This window comes from Hyla sarda, chromosome 1 (genome assembly GCF_029499605.1).
Source record: "Hyla sarda isolate aHylSar1 chromosome 1, aHylSar1.hap1, whole genome shotgun sequence".
Lineage (NCBI taxonomy): Eukaryota > Metazoa > Chordata > Amphibia > Anura > Hylidae > Hyla > Hyla sarda.
This window is the reverse complement of record NC_079189.1, coordinates 334,955,336-334,974,877: the sequence shown is the minus strand read 5'-3', so window position 1 is coordinate 334,974,877 and position 19,542 is coordinate 334,955,336. Positions and strand designations below refer to the sequence as shown.

The 19,542-nt window shown below is 48.5% G+C and overlaps 1 protein-coding gene across 8 annotated transcripts in view; it reads left to right on the top strand.

Annotated features, from left to right (window-relative positions):
- The window catches only part of SLC24A2 (solute carrier family 24 member 2), a 548,887-nt gene that overhangs the window by 299,606 nt on the left and 229,739 nt on the right, over positions 1 to 19,542 (top strand). For 7 of the 8 annotated variants that reach the window (XM_056519994.1, XM_056519975.1, XM_056520005.1 and 4 more), the window contains one exon: positions 9,536 to 9,568. The exons of the other annotated variant lie outside the window; for it this stretch is intronic. In XM_056519994.1, coding sequence (XP_056375969.1) covers positions 9,536 to 9,568 — 33 coding nt within the window. The remainder of the gene's footprint in view (positions 1 to 9,535; positions 9,569 to 19,542) is intronic. 8 annotated transcript variants of the gene reach the window in all.

The following is a 19,542-nucleotide window of genomic DNA, read 5'->3' as shown; positions in this document are numbered from 1 at the left end:
GGGGCCCTAAACTTTTCTTATTTACTGATATAGAGCTCAAAATCCCCCGTATAGACATTGGGTTGACTTTTCTAATTAATATGTGCCAGTTTTCAAATTTTATAACACTTTCCATAGGGATTGGTGGTAGGACCATGGTACATTTTTTGCATCTTATTCAAGCAGTTTTTATTAAATGGTACTTGTCACCATCAATGAAATGTAATATGCTACAGATTAGCCTATTTGAATTACCATTCATTTTTGTAATATGCTTCTTATACTTCCTATATCTCCTTATGGTCCTGCCTGCAGTTCTGCTTACAGATTGTCTCCTGCAACAGCCTGGCAGAGACAAAAGTCAGGAAATGCAGGTGGAACCTCAGCTCAGCATAGTGTATAGAGTGTATGGAGCTGAATATTTCAGCTCCCTTTCCCTTTGAGCTGAGCTAGACTGTAGAGCAGGGTTTTCCAACCAGGGTGCCTCCAGTTGTTGTAAAGCTACAACTCCCAGCATGCCTGGATAGCCAAAGGCTGTCCAGGCATGCTGGGAGTTGTAGGTTTGGAACAGCTGGAGGCATACTGGGCAAATCTGACACACTGTAGAGTTCAGTGCATAGAGCTGAGGGGTTATGTGCGATCTCAGGCAATCATAGCCCATCATACACTGAAACTCTTATTATATAATTGAAAACAAACTTTGTCTCAAAATAAAAACTGAAACTTTCCTAACCGGCCAGCCCAGGTTATAAATAATAACAAATAATGACCTACCTATATTCCTATTAACAAAGCGTCCAACACACACACACACACACACTCACCTTAACAACATAAATAGCTTTCCTCACCATTATCAAAAACTTAAATAAAAATAAAATAAAATAAATGAATAAATAAATAAGTATAAATCCAGACTAAGAACCATAACCTCACACTTTTTTTTTGAAAAATTAAATAAAAATAAAAGTGCCGTAACTAAAAATAATCCAACTTGGAAAAAAAAATTATTTTTTTCTTTTCTTTTTTTTAATAACAAAAAAAAAAATATGGCTAACTGCCATAACTAAAAAGGACTCCAACTTGGTAAATCATGAAACATACACATTATACCTTTAGAAATATAACAGAAAACTGGTCCGACTGCCTATTCTCACAAAACCATAACATAAAAAATAATTTAAAAAACACACAACAACTTATACATAACAACCTATATAACAATATATCTACTTAACGATGATAACAACCTAACAACCTACACTAAGCTATCCCATCACCCCCTCTGGACATGGGGTCAAAGTCCATAGATCACAGTCTGTCCAATTTTTGTCCATAACTGACCGATGCCAGACCACCACCAAAAACCCACACCCAACCTATAATACACCCCTACCCACCTAATTATAAACAGAACAATATATACAGAACAATATGTACATACTCTACAACAAACAATATAAACAATACAGTACACCAAAACCCCCACAAGACCCAAGTTTGGTTGCTTGCAAGCCCTTTACAATGTATCTACAGAAAACAAAACAAAAGGCTAAGGTGGCATGCATAGCTCCCCCACCAGGAAGAAGGATGGCAATCCTGATCAAATTAAATTTAAATTCCTTTCCCAATGAACCACTAACCCTATCGCTATCCCTTCATGAAACTGACCCTATACTCACCCGAACCCCTATATACACCCTATATACACTATCCCTGGCCAAAATTAAGGTACTTTACCTTAAGGGCCTAGTACCTAGGGCACATCAAAAGAAAAACCTCTCCACAGGTGAGTACCCACGGAGGAGCCCTCTCTTTCCAGAGGTTTGTGATGTTAGCTTTCAAGAAGGTGTTCGTAAAGAACACCACCGGGTTTACCATAGTTAAACCCCCTAGTCTCCTCGTGCGGTACGTAACCTGCCTCTTGACTAGGTTAATCCTCTTCCCCCATAACAGTTGGAAAAACAGGCTGTAGATCCTAGTATAGTAAGCCTCTGGCAAGATACATACACTGCCCAGATAGATAAACAAGGGGAGAAGGTACGATTTGATCAGGTGTACCCTTTCCCTGAGGGTCAAAGACCAACCATTCCACTGGTTCACCCTCTGAGTGGCATCCTGGAGCTTACCATCCCAGTTTTTGGTGGGATAATCATCCTTGTCGAATGTGATGCCTAAGACTTTTGCTGATTCTTGGGGCCCTGGAAGGGTGTCCGGGAGATCAAACGTGGGATCCCCCCCCTCCCAGCCAGAGACTCTCACACTTATCCACTTATCCCGGTTGATCTAAGACCCGGATGCTTCCGAGTAGCAGAAAATAGTGACATCGTCAGTGTACGCCACCACTCTCTGGGCGACACCCTCCTCCGCCAGACTCATCTCGACTCCCGCCAATGGTCCGCGACTCACCCTCCTAACGAAGGGATCGATCGCGAACATATATAACAGCGGGCTCAAGGGACAACCCTGACAGACTCCGGACCCCACTCCAAAAGAGCGGCCAGACTACCCGTTCACCAGTGGGAAATTCTCTGCCCCTGCATACAAGATCTTAAAGGATTACTCCGGTGAAAACCTTTTTTCTTTTAAATCAACTGGTGGTAGAAAGTTAAACATATTTGTAAATGACTTCTATTAAAAAATCTTAATCCTTTCAGTACTTATTAGCTGCTGAATGCTACAAAGGAAATTCCTTTCTTTTTGGAACACTGATGACATCACAAACACAGTGCTCTCTGCTGACATCTCTGTCCATTTTAGTAACATTGCATAGCAGATGTATGCTAACGGCAGCATGGTGGCTCAGTGGTTAGCACTGCTGCCTTGCAGTGCTGGGGACTTGGGTTAAAATCCCACTAAGGACAACAATAAATAAAGCGTTATTATTATTATAATAACGTCAGCAGAGAGAACTGTGTTCGTGATGTCATCAGAGAGCATTCCAAAAAGAATTTCCTCTGTAGTATTGAGCAGCTAATAAGTACAGGAAGGATTAAGATTTTTTAAGAGAAGTAATTTACAAATAGGTTTAACTTTCTGCCACCAGTTGATTTAAAAGAAAAAAAGTTTTCACCAGAGTACCCTTTTAAGCCAATTAACAAAAGTACTCGGTAAGACATATCTCAAGAGGACGGACTAGAGGTACTCGTGGTTCACCCGATCAAATGCTTTGGCCTGATCCAGGGACAGCAAGTACCCCTTCCAGAGACCTGCACTACTCTGCTCCACTGCCTCCCTGACACTAAGGACAGCACTTAAGGTGCTTCGGCCTGGAACATTGCAGGGCTGGGCCTCCGAAAGGAGCTGGGGTGCAAACTTCACCAACCGATTTAACAGTATCTTAGCCAGAAACTTCCTGTCCATATTGAGAAGAGCTATGGGCCTCAAATTCTCAATACGGCTGGGATCTTTACCCTTTGAGAGAAGAATCAGGGCTGACCTCCTCATTGACTTTGGCAGAGTGCCCGAGGATAGACACTTATTGAATACCTCAGTCAAGAGGGGAGCTAAAGACTCCTTAAAGGTCCTGTACCATTCGAATGTTAAGCCATCACATCACAATCCAGATCCTTCTTTCCCAAGAGGTGCGAGTAGAAGGATCTGACGACCTCCAAGATCCCTGATCTGGACCAATTCAGAGATCCCGTACTATCAGTCAATCCTGAAATGACTTTACTACTCACTGACATCTTGAAGTTTCTGTAAGGGTCGGGCGAGCGGTACCTCCCGTAATCCCTCTCAAAAACCAAAGATGCGTGCCTATCATACTGACACCTCATCAGCAAGGACTTCACTGTGGAGATATCCTCTCGGCTACCTCCAGTCGAGACAAGAAGTTTGAGTTTCCTCCTCAGACCCTGATACAAGTGATAGCTATTCAGGGATCTGAGGCTCGAGAGCTGGCAGAAGAACCCCACAACCCGCTTCTTGAATATCTCCCACCACTCTGACTTACTACTAGATAGGCCCAGTAAAGGTACCTGACTCTGAAGAAAATCCTCAAATGACTGTCTTACCTTCGCTTCCTCCAGGAGGGACAAATTCAGCTTACAATAACCTTTACCCATCCGGGGGTCTCTGAAACATTCAAGGAAAACAAAATCATACAGTGATCAGAGAACTCCACCTCAACCACGGACAGACAATAGACGGCTTCCTCCTTTAAATAAAACCTGCCTAACCTAGACCTGCGGCTCACTCGATGAATGGTGAAGCCCGCGTGGCCTGAGGGGCCCTGGATGTGGGCATCCTCTAGGTGAGCTTCCCTAACTATATTATTAAGGGCCACACAGTCATAAGTCAGCGTATTATTGGAACCTCTCCTATCCTGGGACCTCGTGACATTATTGAAGTCCCCTCCAAAAATCACTTGCCGACTCGTAAGAAGAAAGGGCTTAATCTTCATAAAGAGATCTTTACGGCCCCACCTGGTTTGTTGGGCATAGATGTTAATGAGCCGGAGCTCTTGTCCCTTCATGAAGACATCTTAGATCAGGCACCTCCCCATTTGTAATTCAATAATCCGTCGGCATTCAACAGGAGAGGTAAAAAGGACCGCCACCCCACTATATGACTCAGCCGCAAGAGACCAGTGGAAGGGACTCCACTCTCTTCTGGCTTTTACCAGAGAGGCTAGATCTGACAACCTGGTCTCCTGTAAAAAGAAAATGTCGGCTTCAACGCGGCCGTGAAAATCAAAGGTTGCAAATTTAGCCGTATCAGACTTTATGCTGGCGCAATTAATAGATGCCAGCGTTAATGAGGTGAGTGCCACGATGCAGGGTGATTAAATTAGATGGCCACACCCTTTATTTTTGTTTTCCCTTCTTTTTTGCCACCTCGAAGAAGATGAGAGGGCAGGGCCACTCTTGGATCTTTTTTTTTACTCCGATAGATCCATGTCATCCCCGTCTCCGTCTGGCCTCGGTCTAGCCCTGCCCTCTGAGGAAAGTGCCTCAACAGGACAGGGCCCAGTTCCCCCCAGAGGCTCTTTCTCCCTAGGCACCTCACCCTTACCTTCCCCCTCCAAGGAGGGGGAGGAGATGGTATCGAGGACAAGGTACCGGTTTGACAGGTCAATCAGAGGGGGGGCAGTCAGGCTTCCGTTTTGGACCTGGCCCGTAGTACAAGAAGCAGAGGGCTCTGGCCTCTTCTTTCTCCCTTTCCTTTTGCCCTTATCTTTCTTTTTGGGCCTCACCCCACTCTCCTCATCCACACTATCATAGTGGGAGGAATCGGAAGGGTCGGCCATATTGCCTTCCTCTCGGTGAAGCCTCCTGATCTCCTCATCCAGCACGTTCTCCTCCAGGGCTTCAGTGGTTACAGGGCCAACGTCAGGAGCAGGGGCTGGAGCTACCCTCGTCACCTGGGCGCTCTCCAGCTCCCTACTCCTCAGATTTTTCTCCCGCCTTAGTTTGGTGGGGCCCTTTTTCCTCCTTACTAGCTCTGTTGCACCCCCATCCCTGCCCGTACCTTCCCTAGCCGAGGCAACTTCACAGCTCTCCTCAGCCGGAGCGGCCGCTGCACGGGCAAAGGTGCTAGGACAACAGCTGAAAGGGTGTCAGAGGACACCACACAGGTGGCACCGGATCTGCCTACAGGATGCAGCCAGATGACCCACCCCACCACACAAAGTGCAGACCTGCACAGTACAAGCTGCGCTAAAGTGGGTGGGGCTGCCACACCTGTTATAGAACTTAGGCTGCCCCTGGTAGAAGACCTGGATCCTATCACATCCAAGGAAGGCAGCTGACGGAATGTGGGCAACCGTAATAACTGAACGCTTGAGTTTGACGGAAAACGTCCAGGCCTCAGACCAGATCCCCTGCTCATCCAAGTTTTTCTTGGGCATGTCTGTCACCTCCCCATACCGTCCAAGCCAGGTCGTGATGTCATAACAAGAAAGTGACTCGTTACGGGTCAAAACGGTCACCTTCTTGACAGAGTTCTGACGGGAAATCGCCTTTACGGTGAAATCCTGCCAGCCGGGCTCATTCTTCGCCACTTCGTGGTTCGACCAGAAGAATTCGAGACCCTCTGGCCGATTGAAACTGACATCAAACTCGGATGAACTGTTGGGGTGAATCAGGGCAAAGATGTCACTCGCCCTGAATTCCATCTGAAGGAGGAGCTCAACCACTTTTGCGCGAGGTGGGCACGCATTCTCGCCTCTCCAAATCAGACGTACCACATTCCTACGGTTATTGTCCTGCCCGGTTGTCTGGAGGGACCAGACCACCTCCCCATTCCGCTCTCGGAAAGCCCCCAAACCGTGCCTCTCTATCCAGAAAGACAAGTCGACCTCACCCCTTCCTTCTAGCTGGATCGACCTGTCGCCCCTACGCAGAGCCTCCAGGAGGCGTTGTTGCAAATGGCCTCCAGAGCCGGATGGAGACGGGGAACCCCCTGGCAGCAGGACCAGACCCAGACCCAGAACCACCAATAACACCATTCACACCACTACTCTCATCATCTTTATTTCCATCCACACTAGACTTCCCATTCATACCACTGCCACTCCCATTAACATTCATTCCACTGACACTCCCACATAAAATCCTCTCATCCACAACACTACCACACCTATCAATCTCACATCCAGCACTCTTGTCCTTACTAATAGTTTCTGGGCTGGCTGGGACTTGTAGTACAGCTGGCTACAGTAGAGTCTTTTTTGCAGGCTTAGCTGCTTCTGGGGTCAATGCCGATGGCTTCACCTCCATCGCTGAGGTTACTCCCTTAGTCTGCACCCCGCTCCTCCCACAATGCCAGCACCTGCTTTGCACGACCCCTCAGAGAGGAGTACCCCGCAGCGCCCGCAGAACACATTATACTCGGAGGACCGCCCCCCGAGCACACAGATCCGACACTCTCTGCCACTGGTGCCCGGACACTCTGCCCCTCACAGGGGAGTGCCTCGCAGTGCCGGTAATGCCCACAGCACTCTGGGAACCGCTCCCCGAGCACACTGTGGCAAAACTTCTGCCCACCATGAGCCCATCCTGCCCCTCCCTACCAGCAGGATGGGTGAGCTTCACATCTGTTGCGTCCGCAGCTTTTACTCACGCCATGCTGTATCCCCCATGCTGGCTCCGTTCCACCACAGAAACAGGGTCTGGCAGTCTGGGGGACCCAGCAACCTGAACCAGCTTTGCAGCTGGCCCAGACTGCTGGAAAGGACGTAACACATAATGCACAGTTTCCTGGGTCTTCTGTTTTTTTGCTTTTCTCTTTACTAATACGTCATCACACTGGTCATCACCAAATGTAAAATTCTGGAGGTGGGCTGGGGACTCCTGTATCACTATAGCCCTCAGCAATCCCCCAGCCACACTCTCCTCATCATCATCCTCACTATCGCTTAGCGGTAGTGCCACCTTAGCCGGCTCTATGTAGCTGTCCTGAGTCTTGGTGGTCTGGGTGTCACAGGGAGTAGGGACAGGCAATACATCATCCTCCACAACCTGTACACTTTCCTCCAACTTCTCCTCCTCCTCCTTTACACCATCACCACCATCCTCACTTTCTTCACCGCCTCTACTCTCCCCATCATCCTCCTCCACCTTACCTGGGGATTTCATGGCAGCAAACCGATCCTCATTGATCAGCCTCTACCGAAAGAGACCGCTCCTTTCAAGGATTTCTGCCCTCCGCACCTCTAGCTTCACAATCTTGCTTTTCAGCACCAAGATCCTCTTTTTTAACCTTGGACGGTTCTTTTTGGACCCTGTCTTCGCCAGATTCTGAGCCACACGTTGATCCTCTCTGGTCATCCTCAGCTCCTTGCCGCACTGGTCGTACTCTGCAAACCGCGTGACCGGCCGGAATGGCTGTTGCTGTTTGTTCTCCACCCCCCGCCAGCCTGGAAGTATGGGAAGTGGAGGCCCGGGACTCCCAGGGCTCCATGCAGGAAAGCCCTCCCCAGGAGCCTACCACACTCCTGGGAAAGGCTGATGGAAACACCTGCTCTGGTCTGCTGGATGTCTGTGGAGCACACAAAGGGACACACCCGCACGTTGTTCACACTGAACTGGTCTGGGCTGTGTGTAGCAAAGTGAGGGTGAAAGTTCTCCCCTGCAGGGCTTTCAGATGATGTCATGCCTGCTGGGGAACCCCCCTTTCCAGTCTGTGGAGTTGACAGAGCAGAAAATACAGAGCAATATCAAGGTAGAAAACTAGAAAATAATAAAAAGGCAGGGGGTGGTTTATCATGATGGGGAAGTGAACAGAGAGGATTAAAAAATTATCAAGATCATGGCAGGTATTTTTTAAGACTGGCATATGTAAAGCTGGTCCTAGCAAAGTTCCTTATTGAGTTAAACACTAACCTTCTGTCTGCAGTTTCTACACTGTAAACAGTAAGCCCCTATGCTTCCTATAATTGTGACTTCAAAAAACTATATTATTTTATTTAAGGCTAGCCCTATGCTAGGAAATGTTGAACTCTGTGCGTGAGCTTCACTGCTTCTTTAAAATATTAGCACCTAATTTTGGATTTAGCAACAATGTTGTGTCAAATGATGAACTTTTACTTTAAAGGGGTATTCCAGTGGAAAACAATTTTTTTTAAAACAACTTGAGCCAAAAAGTTAAACACATTTGTAAATTACTTATACTTAAAAAAATCGCAAGCCTTTTAGTACTTATCAGCTGCTGTATGCTACAGAGGAAGTTGTATAGTTCTTTTCTCTCTGACCACAGTGCTCTCTGCTGACATTTATGTCCTTATCAGGAGCTGTCCAGACTAGGAGCAAATCCCCATAGCTAACCTCTCCTGCTCTGGACAGTTCCTGACATGGTCAGAGGTGTCAGCAGAGAGCACTATAGTCAAACATAAAAGAACTATACAACGTCCTATGTAGCATACAGCAGCTGATAAGTACTGGAAGGATTAAGATTTTTAATAAAAGTAATTTACAAATCTGTTTAACTTCCTGCCACCAGTTTATTAGAAAAAAAAATGTTTGCCATCAGTGTACCCCTTTAAGGCCAATGCTACATGCATGTGTGTAGTCAATAACACCTGTAGCAATTGCATCCACTCAGAAGAATTTTATGATACTTTTTTCAACAAATACATATTAAGAAAGAAAAACTTGAGAAGGTTTTGGTGTTAAAAAAGTTGCATTCAAGTTGTGTGACAAAATGACAGTAGGAAGTACAGCCATATTGACTTCTGAAAAACTGATAAAATAAATGTATTAGCTGTTTATTTATTTTATTTTATTCTGTTGTTGATTCTAGTAAACCACTCAAAATATTACAAGAGAACACCCTCTGTATTCAATTGTTATGGGATAAATTGATTCTTTACTTTAAAAGCAGTGAGGCTATAAAACAGTCTATTGGAGGAAATACCTTTGGGCTTTGACTACAGGTGGGAGCCCCACCTTTCACATTTGTTATAAGGGTATTTTTATTTTCTACATTTATTGTTTGGTGAGCTATCATATTTAATGCTGTACTGTACATGAGCAACATTTTTGGTATGTTTTGTTAAGCAATGCATAGTATTAATATATTTATTGTATATATATATTTTTTTCTATTTATGCAGACTTGGACTGAGACTATAACATCCCCTAATAAGGTTAGTAGCTAACATTACCAATTACAGCATGTAAGCTGTGGATAAAAGCATCATGGATCTGCTCATGCTACAAATCAAAATGTAGTTTGTATGTAGTCTGGCATGCATGTAAACCTACATACACTTCAATAAGCAAGAGGACTGAAGAGAAAACTTAATTAATAGATAATTATGGGAAACACACAGGACTGCCATCAAACATTTTGGAGCTCTTACATAACTCAGGCAATTGCACCACACCATGACCACTGCCATTAACACCATATAGTAAGGGGATAATAGCACCATACTAATACTAAATAAAACCACTATACATAGGCCAGTACCACCAATAACACCACTATACAAGGGACAAATAATTGTACCACACCATGACTACACATTACCACCATATAGTGACTGGATAATACTGACAACTGACACTGAATAAAAATAAGAGCCCCAAAAGTCAGTGGTGACCTTTTGCTCTACACAGACTCTGCAGACCATATAAGTGATTACATACAGTATAATCAGGAGACATCTTCTCTAATTTGAGTTGTTCACTTTTCTTTTCCTTCTCCAATCGGCCCAGACCGTCATGATAATAGCTTGTCTCAAACATTTTAGACTCCACACTTTCCAATACCTATAGCTCCCCAAACAGCAATAACGCCCACTTGGTGTCCCACACAGTGGAGCAGGTAAACAAGTGGGTAAATTAGGTAGTAAGGTTGTTCCAATAGATAGACAGGACCCTTCCCATTGTTGCCTCACTACACAGGTGCCCCATGTAGATAGCTGCCCCCTGTAGATATTTACTCCTTGTAGGCAGTAGCAGGCCCCTAAAAGCAGGTATTACACCCTGTAGGTAAGTCCCCTGTACACAGTAGCCCCCTGTATATCATTGGAGTCCCCCATATATAGTTGTAGCAGTCCTCCTTTATATAGTAGCAGCAGCCCCCTTTACGTAGTAGCAGCAGGCCCCCTTTAGGTAGAAAAAGCAGTAGCTTCTTTAGGGGGTAGTAGTATTAGCAGCCCCCTTTAGGCAGTAGTAGTATGTAAACTGTGTACCGGAGTGGGCTTCCCAGGATACAGCAAAGTCACAGATAAGGAAAACAACTTCATCAGCAGCTTTTTTCAGAACCAAATTTTACTTAACCCCTTGCTGCAAAACATCATTTATAAATGGCGCTGTGGCACGGGAGGGTTATGAAGCGAGCTCAGGAGCTGAGCTCGCATCTCGGTCCCAGCTGCTATCAGCAGCAAGGACCCGTGGCAAATGCCGGACATCGCCGTTCAGGCAGATGATCAAAGTTGATCAAAGTTTATCACCGTGTCTAAAGTGAAAGTGAAAGCTTCCCGGCAGCTCAGTCGGGCTGATCGGGACCATCGCGGTAAAATTGTGATGTCCCGATCAGCTAAAATGCATCAGGAGGGGGCCTTACCTGCCTCCTGCGTGTCCGATCGGCGATTGATTGCTCCAAGCCTGAAATCCAGGCTTGAGCAATCAACTACCAATAACTCTGATCAATGCATTGCATTGCAATGGCATTGATCAGTGTATTGAATCAATGTACTGCATGTTATAGTCCCCTATGGGGGCTATAACATTGCAAAATAAAAGTGGGAAAAAAAAGTTAATAAAGATGATTTGCACATTTACTACTTTGTATGTTTAAAATCTTTAATAAACTTTACTATTGAAAAAAAAAAAAGATGATTTAACTCCTTCCCTAAAAAAAAAATGTGATTCACCCCGCTTGTCCCATTAAAAATAAAATGTGTAAATAAAAATAAACATATGTTGTATCGCCGAGTGCGTAAATGTCTGAACTATAAAAAAAATATGGTTAATTAAACAGCACGGTCAATGGCGTATGCGACAAAAAAATGCAAAGTTCAAAATAGTGTATTTTTGGTCACTTTTTATGCCATAAAAAAATGTATACAAAATCGATCAAAAAGTCCAATAAAAAATAAATGGTACCAATAAAAACTTCCGCACAGCGTGACGCCCAATGAAGGAGAAAGGAGTGTTAATATGCCTACTGGCGGGCACATCTGGTCTGCAACACCTTACCTGTTATCCTAAAAACTAGAGATGAGCGAATCGAAGTTGACGAACCCGAATTCATTATGAATTTCATGAAAAAAGCAATTCGATCGCGCGAATTGCTTCATTAAACTCAATTTTACAGCGTTACAGGCTATTGGAGACCTAAGATGGTGGATCCACATGTGAGTACATGGGGCAGGGGATTATGGGAGGGCGGGAAACAGCGGTGGGAATGAAGCTAGGCGGGCTGACCCTGAATCACATGTGAGATGCAGCCTATCAGTGTTCACTGACCCCTGTGATGTCACAGCCCCTATATAATCGGCGGCCATCTTGCCTCTCTTCATTTCATCTATGCACACAGATAGAGAGGACGGGACTGCGTGTGTGTGAATAGCTCATACCACAGCATACCACTGCAACTGCTAGTCACATCAGCATTAGGGAAAGACAGGAGTGCAGAGTGCTTTGCTGTTAACACTGAGAAGGATCATTGCTACCATAACCTCCTATTCACGTTATTGAGCATTGCAGCAGAGAGGGGCAGATAGCTGTCAGCTGCCTCATACAGATCTCCAAGCTGCCTGAACTTTCTGAAGCATCTTAACATGTCCTCATTTTTCAGCACAATTGAGTTTATATTTATTTGCTCCACAAATCTTCTGCTGCTCAGAATTGTGTGACAGAGTGCAATTTAGGCTTTAATCCCTGGATTTTTTTTTGTGGTGCTGCACTGTTGGGTCCTGCTGCTGTTCAGAAATACGTGATTGTTCTGTGGACTGTAGTGCATTTGTACCATTTTGTACCTGTTAGTCTGTCAAGGGGCTACATACTGTGCAAAACCAAACAGATTTTTTTCTGCGTATAGTTAAGCATATTACTGCCCTAATCAGTGCATACCGCATACGTACATCCAAGTATTGTACCATTTAGTAGCTGTTAAGCTGTGAAGGTGCTCCATACCGTCAAAGTCCAAACAATAGTATCCACCGGCTGGTGTTTTACAAAAATACAGATTTTTTTCTGCGTATAGTTAAGCATATTACTGCCCTCATCAGTTCATACCGCATAGGTACATCCAAGTATTGTACCATTTAATACCTGTTAAGCTGTCAAGGTGCTCCAAACCGTCAAAGTCCAAACAATAGTATTCACCGGCTGGTGTTTTACAAAAATACAGATTTTTTTTCTGCTTATAGTTAGGCATATTACTGCCCTCATAAGTGCATACTGCATAGGTACATCCAAGTATTGTACCATTTAGTACCTGTTAATCTGTCAAGGGCCTACATACTGTGAAAGGACAGCCGTAAGTAATCACCTGCTGCTGTTCTAGACAAATACTGTTTAAAGAGTAGTGTGGCGTATTGTAATACCCTCATAAACGCACGTCAGGCAGAGAAGTGCCAGGACGTGCACAGAGGAGTGGCAGAGGCCTAAATACTTCAGGAAGAGTTGGCAGCAGACTTGGGGCGAGTGTCAGCAGGAGTCGCAGCGAGAGGCCTCAGCTCCCGTTATCAGCCAACGGTCGTGTCTCCACGAGCAACCCATCTGCCGTCGTTGATTGGTTAACACGCTAATCCACATCATCACAAGGGACATCTGACATCCCCAGTCAACAGTCAGTGGGTTCCTCAGACACAACCCTCAGTTGGCATGGCCCGGGAGCAGTCCCTGTCCTCCCATTGCCTTTGTCCTATGCTGTTCCCTCTCCTAAATAAGTATCTTATGCTGTGGGTTCAGCTCCACTCTTTACTGAGGATGATCTAATAGAGGACAGTCAGCAGCTACTGGACAGCCAAGAAGGGGACGAGACATGCGCCGCTTGATCTGCTAGGTGGCCAAGTAGTGATGCAGAGAGTGACATGGGTGGCGGTGTTGCAAGGGTTCAGGGTCCTGAAACAGACACTGTTGGGGAACCTGAGGAGGACATCAGTGACGTGCACACACCTGTGGATGATGATGAAGCCGATCGCAATTGGGAGCCGGGTGCAGAAGGGGCTTCATCATTGTCACGATGCCGGCTGGCAGGTAGTGGATCCTCTGTGCCAGAGAGGGATGGCGAGGACCGCGCTAGTGGACCGGTTCTAAGCCACTACAGGTTTTCACCAGAGCCCGCCGCAAAGCGGGATGGTCTTGCTGCGGCGGTAGTGACCAGGTCGTATCCACTAGCAACGGCTCACCTCTCTGGCTGCTGAAGATGCTGAAGATAGGCGAGGTACAAGGGAGTAGGCAGAAGCAAAGTCGGACGTAGCAGAAGGTCGGGGGCAGGCGGCAAGATTCGTAGTCAGGGGAGATAGCAGGAGTTCTGGTACACTGGCTTTAAACACACAAAACGCTTTCACTAGGCACAAGGGCAACAAGATCCGGCAAGGGAGTGCAAGGGAGGAGACTAGAAATAGCCAGGGAACAGGTGGGAGCCAATTAAGCTAATTGGGCCAGGCACCAATCATTGGTGCACTGGCCCTTTAAATCTCAGGGAGCTGGCGCGCGCGCGCCCTAGAGAGCGGAGCCGCGCGCGCCAGCACATGACAGCAGGAGACGGGAACGGGTAAGTGACCTGGGATGCGATTCGCGAGCGGGCGCGTCCCGCTGTGCGAATCGCATCCCCAACGGCCAGGACAGGGCAGCGCTCCCGGTCAGCGGGACCGACCGGGGCGCTGCGGAGAGAGAGACGCCGTACGCGCTCCGGGGAGGAGCGGGGACCCGGAGCGCTAGGCGTAACAGTACCCCCCCCCTTAGGTCTCCCCTTCCCTTTGTCTGGTAACTGCCTCCCCTGGGATGAGGACACCGGGAAAGGATGGAGGGATTCCTCAACAGCAGGCGGAACAGCAGGAGTAGGGATGGGGAGGGAGGGCAGAGGGCGAGACTTGGCACGGGGCAGTGTGACACCAGGACGAGGGCCAAGAGGGGACACAGAGGTTTGCCTGATGGGACTGGGAGGGGGGGAGAGGTATTTCTTGTGGCAGGCAGAGTCCTTAATGACCTTAGGGGGACCGGATACAGGAGGAACCACAGGGTCACGGCAGGGAGTACTGGGGACCGGTTGAAGGCAGTCCTTGGAACAAGAGGGACCCCAACTCTTGATCTCCCCAGTGGACCAATCCAGGGTTGGGGAATGGTGTTGAAGCCAGGGTAGTCCAAGGAGAACTTCAGAAGTGCAATTAGGAAGGACAAAAAATACAATTTCCTCGTGATGAGGTCCGATGCACATTAGGAGGGGCTCCGTGCGATAACGCACGGTGCAGTCCAATCTGGCTCCGTTGACCGCGGAAATGTGGAGTGGCTTGACAAGACGGGTCACCGGAATGTGGAATTTATTCACTAAGGACTCCCGAATAAAATTCCCAGAAGCTCCAGAGTCCAGGCAGGCCACGGCTGAGAGGGGAGAGCTGGCTGACGTAGAAATCCGAACAGGCACCGTGAGACGTGGAGAAGTCGACTTAGCATCAAGAGACGCCACACCCACGAGAGCTGGGTGCGAGCGTGCGTTTCCCAGACGAGGAGGACGGATTGGGCACTCCACCAAAAAATGTTCAGTACTGGCACAGTACAGACAAAGATTCTCTTCCTTACGGCGATTCCTCTCTTCCAGGGTCAGGCGAGACCGATCCACTTGCATGGCCTCCTCGGCGGGAGGCCTAGGCGCAGATTGCAGTGGAGACTGTGGGAGAGGTGTCCAGAGATCTAAGTCTTTTTCCTGGCGGAGCTCTTGATGCCTCTCAGAAAAACGCATGTCAATGCGAGTGGCTAGATGAATGAGTTCATGCAGGTTAGCAGGAGTCTCTCGTGCGGCCAGAACATCTTTAATGTTGCTGGATAGGCCTTTTTTAAAGGTCGCGCAGAGAGCCTCATTATTCCAGGAAAGTTCAGAAGCAAGGGTACGAAATTGTATGGCGTACTCGCCAACGGAAGAATTACCCTGGACGAGGTTCAGCAGGGCAGTCTCAGCAGAAGAGGCTCGGGCAGGTTCCTCAAAGACACTTCGAATTTCCGAGAAGAAGGAGTGTACAGAGGCGGTGACGGGGTCATTGCGGTCCCAGAGCGGTGTGGCCCATGACAGGGCTTTTCCAGACAGAAGGCTGACTACGAAAGCCACCTTAGACCTTTCAGTGGGAAACTGGTCCGACATCATCTCCAAGTGCAATGAACATTGCGAAAGAAAGCCACGGCAAAACTTAGAGTCCCCATTAAATTTGTCCGGCAAGGACAGGCGGAGGCTAGGAGTGGCCACTCGCTGCGGAGGAGGTGCAGGAGCTGGCGGAGGAGATGATTGCTGAAGAAGTTGCGAATGTTGGTGCACAATGGTGGACACTTCCGACAGCTGGTGGGTTAGATGGGCGATCTGTCGGGCTTGCTGGGCGACCACCGTGGTGATATCAGAGGCAACTGGCAAGGGAACCTCAGCGGGATCCATGGCCGGATCTACTGTCACGATGCCGGCTGGCAGGTAGTGGATCCTCTGTGCCAGAGAGGGATGGCGAGGACCGCGCTAGTGGACCGGTTCTAAGCCACTACAGGTTTTCACCAGAGCCCGCCGCAAAGCGGGATGGTCTTGCTGCGGCGGTAGTGACCAGGTCGTATCCACTAGCAACGGCTCACCTCTCTGGCTGCTGAAGATGCTGAAGATAGGCGAGGTACAAGGGAGTAGGCAGAAGCAAAGTCGGACGTAGCAGAAGGTCGGGGGCAGGCGGCAAGATTCGTAGTCAGGGGAGATAGCAGGAGTTCTGGTACACTGGCTTTAAACACACAAAACGCTTTCACTAGGCACAAGGGCAACAAGATCCGGCAAGGGAGTGCAAGGGAGGAGACTAGAAATAGCCAGGGAACAGGTGGGAGCCAATTAAGCTAATTGGGCCAGGCACCAATCATTGGTGCACTGGCCCTTTAAATCTCAGGGAGCTGGCGCGCGCGCGCCCTAGAGAGCGGAGCCGCGCGCGCCAGCACATGACAGCAGGAGACGGGAACGGGTAAGTGACCTGGGATGCGATTCGCGAGCGGGCGCGTCCCGCTGTGCGAATCGCATCCCCAACGGCCAGGACAGGGCAGCGCTCCCGGTCAGCGGGACCGACCGGGGCGCTGCGGAGAGAGAGACGCCGTACGCGCTCCGGGGAGGAGCGGGGACCCGGAGCGCTAGGCGTAACAATCATCATCAGGAGAAGAGAGTTGCAGGTTGCCCTTGAGGCAGCAAGGTGGTAGCATGGTTGGCAGTCAGCGTGGTGGCAGTAGTGGAAATTCAGGAGCCAAACGTGCCCGGGGGAGACCACCTGCTTCGCAGCAGCCTACCTTTCCGGGAGGTAGTGGAACAGGGGTTCCTGGAGACTGCGCCAGTAGCAGTCAATTAGTGCGGACTGCGGGTGGGAAAATCAGCTACTCGGCAGTGTGGAAGTTTTTCATAAGGCATCCGGAGGAGGTTCACGTAGCCGCATGCAAGATCTGTCGGCAGAAGGTGAAGCGTGGCCAGGGTCCCAATGTCGGCACCACGGCCCTGCGTCAACACATGCTTTGCCACCATAAAGTGGCCTGGGAGAACCGTGGCTCCGTTGTAGTGGTCCAGCCTGCTGCATCACCCAGTGGCCATCCACTCCCTCCTTCGTCCAGTCAAGGCTCCACCACCTCAGCTGAAGGGAGCTGTGTCTCAAACCCTCCTTCTGTCGCTCCTGCTTCTCCCACTTTTAGTCAGCCATTCTGCCAATAATCCATCGGCGATGCCATGTCCAAGAGACAACAGTATGCGCCCACTCATCCAACGGCGCAGAAGTTGAATGTGCTCCTGTCCAAGTTGCTGGTGTTGCAGTCCCTCCCTTTTCAAGTGGTGGACTCTGCACCTTTCAGAGAATTGATGGCTTGTGCTGAGCCGAGGTGGAGAGTCCCAAGCCATCATTTCTTTGCGAAGAAGGCAGTACCAGCCCTGCATAAGTTTGTACAAGACAAGGTGGGCCAGTCCTTGAGCCTGTCTGTGTGTTCAAAAGTGCACGGCAGCGCTGACGTGTGGAGCTGTGACTACGGGCAGGGATAATACTTGTCTTTTACGGCCCACTGGATAAATGTGGTTCCTTCACAGCCACAACAGCAACTTGGACAGGTCACACCGCTTTCTCCTCCACGCTCTTGCTCCCAGGCAGTTGGTCCTGTTACAGTGTGCGACGCAGCCTCCTCATCCTCCACCGTGTCCTCGGCCTCCACTGCACGTCCAAATCTCGGTGGCCCTTCATCGTACCATTTGTGTGGGGCACGGCGGTGTCAAGCTGTTCTTCACATGGTTTGCCTTGGCGAACGGAGTCACACAGGGAAGGAACTGCTAAAGTTCATTCATAAAGAAATCAGAGTATGGCTTACTCCACGAAATCTGGAAATGGGAACCATGGTGACCGACAACGAGAAGAACATCGTGTCCGCGTTGCGACAAGGAAGTGTGAAACATGCGCCCTGCATGGCACACATGTTGAATCTGGTTGTCAAGCACTTCCTCAAGTCTTCACCCCATTTGCAAAACATCCTGAAAATGGCAAGGAAACTGTGCATGCACTTCAGCCACTCGTACACCGCCAAGCACACCTTCCTGGAGCTGCAGCACCAGAACAGTATCCCACAACAAAGTCTTATTTGTGACGTTGCCACACGTTGGAATTCCACCCTCCATATATTGGACAGACTATACGAACAAAGAAAAGCTATCACCGGTTTCTTGATGATCCAAGCAGATAGGAGTACTCCCCTGTGTAATTTCAATGTGAACCAGTGGCAGCTCATACGTGACACCTGCCATTTGCTGAGGCCCTTTGAGGAAGCCACATTATTTGTGAGTCGCCTGGATTACGCCATGAATGACGTAATTCCACTCCTACATTTCCTACAACAAATGATTGAAACCATGGCTGGTCACTGCAATGGAGATGTTGCGCCTACATCTCAAGGCTACATGAGCCCTGTGGGGGCTGAACTGGAGGAGGAGGATGATGAGGGGGAGAGCGGAGCACAGTTTAGGTTGGATGAGATGGCCGGTGTTTCTAGTCATCGGACAGGAGAGGAGGAGCAGGGGCAGCCAGAGGAGCTGGAGGGTTATGAGGAAGTTGAGACACAGGACCCAGACACACTGTGGCAGTATGCAGTGGAGATGGAGGCAGGTAGTCCCTTCGAGTCACTGGCGCAAATGGCACGATGCATGCTCAGTTGCTTGCGTAGTGAACCCCGAATTGTCAAAATTCGTCAGCGGGATGACTTCTGGATCTCCCCCTTATTAGACCCTCGCTACCGTCCCAAAAAGGGGGCCTTTTTTACACCCACTGAGAGGGAGGACAAACTGACCTACTACAGAGAGATTCTACGTAGTCAGGTGGCTGATGCCTATCGGCCACATGGTCCATCCACTCGCAGGTCTGACTCAGGAGGCCCTCTGCGCTCACCTTCCACTGCCATGGCTGCTGGGGAGGGGAGGGGTGGCAGGAGCAGTACCAGCTCAATCAGCAGCAGCCTGAGTGTACAGTCGCTGATGAGTACCTTTCTTCACCCGCATAGTGAAGCAACTCATCATCAGCAGGTAGACATGGAGCAGGACCTGAACCAGCAGGTGGTGGCATACCTTGACATGGCCATGCCAACAACCATTGAAGATCCGCTGGACTTATGGGCAGCCAAACTTGATTTATGGCCACAACTAGCAGAGTTTGCCCTGGAAAAGCTGTCCTGCCCGGCCAGTAGTGTGCCATCAGAGCGGGTGTTTAGTGCGGCCGGGGCCATAGTCACCCCAAGGCGAACTCGTCTGTCCACTAAAAATGTGGAGAGACTGACATTTGTCAAGATGAATCAGGGATGGATCAACCAGGATTTCCAGCCACCAATGCCAGATGCCTCAGAGTAGATTGATCATGCTGCTACACCAACATTTCCCAATTATGGTTTGTTATGAAACCCTCTTGGGTTATCAATTAGGGTT